At 38.4% G+C, this 6,000-nt stretch overlaps 1 protein-coding gene across 2 annotated transcripts in view; it reads left to right on the forward strand.

The window, feature by feature from the left end:
• The window catches only part of ABCC4 (ATP binding cassette subfamily C member 4 (PEL blood group)), a 151,467-nt gene extending 145,838 nt beyond the window's left edge, over window positions 1-5,629 (forward strand). For both annotated transcript variants that reach the window (XM_074168923.1, XM_074168932.1), the window contains 2 exons: window positions 588-722; window positions 5,522-5,629. In XM_074168923.1, the coding sequence (XP_074025024.1) occupies window positions 588-722; window positions 5,522-5,629 (243 nt within the window). The remainder of the gene's footprint in view (window positions 1-587; window positions 723-5,521) is intronic.
• The last annotated feature ends 371 nt before the right edge of the window (window positions 5,630-6,000 follow it).

The raw sequence follows: 6,000 nt of genomic DNA on the forward strand, positions 1-6,000 counted from the left end.
TTCCTTTTCCCCTCCTCTCTTTGGGTACCTATGTCCCTGGTGGCATCTCATCTTTTTTTATGTAGAAAGAATAGGTTCAGGGTAAGTATCTTTCTAATACGTAGTTGGCAAAAACTGATGCAAGAAATTGTTTATCTTTTCAGCAACACCCTCATTTTCTTTAATTACATCTTTACCTCCTTTAATCCAAAAGACTTACTTATTCTCCCTCAACCGTCTTGGTGGTTATTGCGTGGTTTTTACCCACAGCTGTTTACTTCAGAGCCCATTTTAGGCCTCTTTGTTTCTTTCTTACACAATGAGTCTTATAATCTGCTTTGTTGGCTTCACAAACATTGTATTTCCATATTCTGCATAACTTTGCATTGGATTCCTATAGGTGGAATGGCTGTAGGGCACTCTGAAATTGTACAACAGGTCTATAAACTGAAAAAGTGCTATGCTTGTTTGAAGAGAACGTATTTCATTTTCAGGATACAAAATCCATCTTAGCACTTAAAGTGCATACATTCTCCCCTTGCTTGTAGTCTCTAACATTTGGTTTTGAATTTCTTATGTTAATATGTCGGTTTCTGCTGATTTAACAGGTTTTAGATGCAGGAAGACTGAAAGAATATGGTGAACCTTACATTTTACTGCAAGAGCAAGATGGCTTGTTTTACAAAATGGTGCAACAAGTGGGCAAGACTGAAGCGGCTTCTCTGATTGAAACAGCAAAACGGGTAATTTTAGAAGAAGTGATAATTAAGTTTGTCTCTGCAGTTTGTTTATCTCAAGTTAGCATATTCAGTGTTACAGTAAGCCTTCCACTAAAGAATCTGTTGGCTTTGCAAGGCAAAGGCATCATTTTCAATGCTTTTTTTAGTGGGTTGTACACAGACTTCCAAATGATAAGTGTATTTATATACCCTGGGTTGAAAGACTGTTTGGATTTCTTGCATCCTTCTGTATGTACACAAAACAGTAAGTGTAAATAATATATGACATACTCACCTGTGCTGGGCGTTGATTTTATAAAAAACTTGCTGTAAAACATGCTAAGGCTGCAGACCCCAGCATTTCTCTGTTATTTCTTTATTTTTAAAAGGGCCTATCAAATTTTAGTTAGAGGTTCAGTACCGGTGCTTTATGTTATGGTCTCTGGGGATGTAACCACATTCTTCTTTTTGTGCTTTCTCTTACTTCATTCTTGTATCATTGCTCTGTTCTGCACATAGGATGAGCGGGGCCCAGTTAAGAAACAGATGTCAAATGTTTTGTTGTCTCCTTGTTCCCCACAAGACTCTGTGGCTGGTTTACTGCTTACTATTCAAATCCTATTCTGAGTACAGAATTATTAATGTAATTGTGAACATTCCTCTGGCAATCAAGGTGTTTAATCAATGGATTAATTTTCATAATATGTCTCCGGGGCGAGGCCATATCATCTCTACTTTTCAGAAGGAAAGCTGAAGCAGAGATAAGAAGATAAAAAAATGACCTCTGATTGAGGAACTCATTTTGACTAGCTTTTTGGCTTCATTTATTTTTTCTTGATAACTTACCACACGGGACGTCCAGAGCAAGGTTTTATTTCTCTCAGTGACGATGAAGCTTCATCGCTGCTTCAGCTGAGACTGGCAGCGCTCAGTTTAGCAGCAACTTGCTTCATAGTTGTGTAACTTTAATTTCAGCGTGCGAGTAAGGAGGCATTGATATTAGGCATGTAGAGACCTAAGAGAGCCTTTTCAAGACAAGAGGCAGAGGTCTTATCTGTACCCTCTATGCACTCCTCTCCTCAAGTTGCTGGAGGTGTGGAGCAGGGCTACGGGAACACAAACTCCAAACTCTTCCCTGGGGAAGCAGGAGAGCAATAGGCAGGAAGCAACACAAAGACAGGAAACAAAATAGCAGGTGCCTGGCTATTTCCTAGTAAAATAGTTGTGTTTCCACAAGTTATTAAAAAAAATGAAAAATTGTGCTGCTGTCATGGAAGCTATTTTACTGAACTTTTTGAAAGTTAGGGAAGAGATTTCTGTGTCTGTTCATATTCTTCGGAATTTTTTTAGAGCTACTAAAATATCTTTTTTTCTCTTTTTTCTGTAAGAGTTTTTCGAGTGAGGCTTTGTATTTAAGAGCATACACTGTAAGTTCATGTGTAGCACTAATTGCAGAACTGAGGAAACAGCTTTGTCCTTAACTGGACTATGTAATGGGCCCTGCTGCCTTTCTCCATTGCTGCAATGCAGCTTCTTACATTTTATTACTAGAAAAGAATGGTTTAGCCATGTTTGGGGTTGTTTTTTAATGGTATGTGTGTGACAGCGTGGAGGTTATATAAATGACGTTTAAAAGGATAGCTTCAAATTCATATGATCAGTGTTTGTCTGCAAAGTGAAGGCCAGCTTCCTAAGGCTTGATCCTTGGAGTGGCAAGAGGTGAGGCTGTCCAGCTGTCGTCTGCAGAGATTTAGCCTTGTCATGCCGTCTCTTCTTCCTTCCCTGCAGCCCTCCCCAATTGCACAATTGCATTCAAAGATAATTCAAAATATATAAAAATAATTGCCTGATGTTACTTGCCCATATAGTCATCTGCAGTTACCACATCAATGTTATGTGATTTTGTACAGGAAGGGAAGAGATCCAGGAACCAGTCTCTGCTGAAATGTGGTTTGATGAAAAAGTTTGCTAACTCCCAGGCTAGAAGGCAGATACAAGCTTTAGCATCTGCCAAGAATGCAAAGCATGGTGCTTATCCACACTCGGCCCAAAAATATGGGAATCGAGAGACTATATCTCTAGTCAGCAGCTACCCAGAAGCACAGTTACAGTCCTCTCTGTTCGAAGGACTTGGACGTTAATTCAGGGTTTTCATTATTGCTGTCCCTTGTGCTTCATGTGTACTTTGAGCGAAGTTGCTTAGTCAGAAGAGCTGATTCTGATGGCTTTTCGTTTTACGCTAGTAAGTCTGTTACATGGATTGCTGTTGGTCTCATACATTCCTACTGTGGTTACTAAGAACTGTTTTTATGAAGAACAGCTTTTTTTCTGTTGTTGAAAAACAGCATGCTGCACATAAAAGGAAATGGTAATATGGCATATATACATGCTTTTCAAAAGGCGTTACAGTGGGTTGCTAAGTAAAATGGTTTGGAATGTGGCCACGCTTTGGCAACGATTATTTGATTTATTGCATTTTGGACCTGAATCTTGTGCAGAACAAACTTTGTTGCAAGACCTTCTTTCAGTAAGGTGAGACTTTAAATGCATTTTCTGGAGCGGTGTGGATTCTGCATGTGTCCTTTAAGTGCAAATGAAGAGAGACTACACACCTTAAATTAGAAGACTAATTCGGACCTCTTTCAAGAAACCTAATTTTTAAAAAGATCTCGTGGCCATCTTAGCTCAGCATTGCTGGAGCCTTAGCTCAGGTTTCTGAATTGATCCAACGTTGCTATTTGTATGTGTCTCTTGGTCATTCAGTATCCCCATTTTTTGGTGCAAAGGTCAAAGAAAGTAACGTGGGCACAGCTCAAACTGGAGATGGCTGAGTATATATTAACTAACCTGTGAGCCTGACTGCAACAGAGTTGTGCTTGGCACTGTGAGACTGTCTCCTGTGGGAGAGTGAGAAGTAGTCATCAGTTAAAAAGGGAAAAAAGTGCTCAGTTATTCAGATAAACAAAAGTTGGTGTGTTCTCCGTGCTCTTGGCAGCGTTGAGAGAGGCTTTTCCGCAAGCTTTGGTGGCATCGGGATAGGGCTGGTTTTCTGTCAATCAGGTTTTGAGTACTTTGAGAGAAAAATACGGGTGATTTTATTTTAAAGCTATAACAGTTGTGTAAATATTAAAATACTAGGCGTTATCTTACCTCAGTGATTACTTTTTAAAAGGTTGGCAGCGGAAGAAACTTGTAGAAAGACTTGGGCATTTAATATCTTGAGGGATTGGGCTCAGGGGAGGAATTGCAATGAGACAGTTGAAAAGCAGCTGCCATTTCATTACGTCTCTAGTAATGTGCCAAGGTTTTCTATTAACTTTCAAAAAAAAAAAAAAAAAAACCAAAAATTCGCATTCAAAAGCCGCATTAAAAGTATGCGAAAGGTTTATGTTTTAACCCAGGCACGGGAGGGGAATACACAACCGGTGCTGCCGTCTCTGCAGCGTGTGTGCAGGCAGGCGCCTGATTAACTTCCCTCCGTTGCATCCGATGGTGGCTGGTTACTGAGGAATGCCTCTTAACGGGACTTCCAATTCTTTTGTTGATTCAAATCAGACCTTAATATTCTTTGAAACTTGTAAGGATGCATATATATCCTGCGTTAGCCTGGGCGCACAAAAGACGACAGTGGTACTTACAGGAATGTTTTTATAGAATGACTATTTCTTTTTTATCCCGCGTGTCTTATACATGTATTCATGTATATGAAAAGGACATTATTATCAAAAAAACCTGAATTTGTTGACAACACTCTCAAATATAAATTGGAGAAATGTTTCATAAGCCTTAGTCAAAGCAGTCTGACTATGAGACCTAACTCGTGACACATGTCAGCTTCAGAAAGATATTTTCTGTTTTTAAAGACTCAAACAAAACTTTTCACATTCTTCTTTGAAAAAATCGCATTTGAAGTCCTTTTTCACCCAAACACATTTTTAGATAAGAGCACACAAGTCTTGACATTATTTCATTTTGTTATGCGCATCTGTCAAGGAACAGAGATATGATACAGCTACTAAAAACTGATGATTGTGGAACAGTGAAACTTGACAGCATTTCATTTCCTTTATGTTCTGATTATACATTTATCAGGAAACCTGTATCTCTTCTAGTTGAGCTAGAAATTGGTAGAATTCAGGAACTCAAAGGCTCGGCAAAGAACTGTCCTATTATTTGGTATCATCTTACATTTTAGAGAAGTTGCTTGGTTGAGTCATTGTTAAAGCTTTTGCTTCTTCTTTCATTATTGTGGTTCACTATCCAGAGATCACATTTCTATAGGCCCTATAACTGCTCTGCAGCACAAATTAAACGCTGGGATATTTCATACATATACCTTGAAGTTTCAATGGTTGTCAATCATAGTTTGTAAAATATAGGGATTACAACCTGATATTAACATCCAAATCCATTGTGTTCATTTTATGTGTGAAAATGAGAAACCCTTGTGCAGCCGCAAGATTTCACAGCTTCTTTGTCATCCTGTTTTTAATTTATCTCCATGTTTTGAGCTCGTAAAATGATTTTACTTATCAGTTTAATGTAAAGTGATAAAATATATCTATTTATCTGAATTACCGGAATTTGAGTGGATCTACAGGTTGTGTGGGATTTTTCTCACGCTTTGTTATAATGTAAGATCATATAGTAATTTTACTAATTTTTCAGTTACACACAGTTACTGAATGCCACTAACCTGAAGTTCCTGTTGTGGTTCCTTAAGGACATGTATTTATCTCTACCATATTTATCTCCCGAAAATTTATTTGAAACTGGAAGGTGTTTGATGCATAATTACTCACAGAATCTGCTATTTTTCCTAGGTGTACTTCAGTAAGAATTACCCAGAAGTAGTTCAGAATGGCCAGCTCGCCACAGATTCCTCCTTGGATCCTTCCTCAGGATTATGCATAACCGAAACGGCACTGTGATTCCTAATAACCATAACTGTTTTCCATAGAATGTAAACCTGAGATCAGCTAAACTCAGTGGCAAGGTTTGCAAGCGTCAATGGGAGAGGAAAGGGAGGGGGCGATTCTCTGCACTGGACATCCTTCCTATTTAATACTCAGAAGAAAAATTTTACTGTCCCTCTTTTCTTTAATTTCAGTGCAATATGTTTTCTTTTCCAACTAATTGTGTTTGTATTGCTAAGGAAATTAGGCAGACTCAGTTTTTATTTGAAAGTTATGTGGTAGGGATCTCTTTTATTTAAACAGGTGCAGGACACCTAAAACGTCTAGGGTGCATATTTGGAGCTTATTAAAAAAAAAAAAAATTGAATGTGTCCTTTTTCTCTTTT

This window comes from Numenius arquata, chromosome 1, assembly GCF_964106895.1.
Source record: "Numenius arquata chromosome 1, bNumArq3.hap1.1, whole genome shotgun sequence".
In the NCBI taxonomy this organism is placed as follows: domain Eukaryota; kingdom Metazoa; phylum Chordata; class Aves; order Charadriiformes; family Scolopacidae; genus Numenius; species Numenius arquata.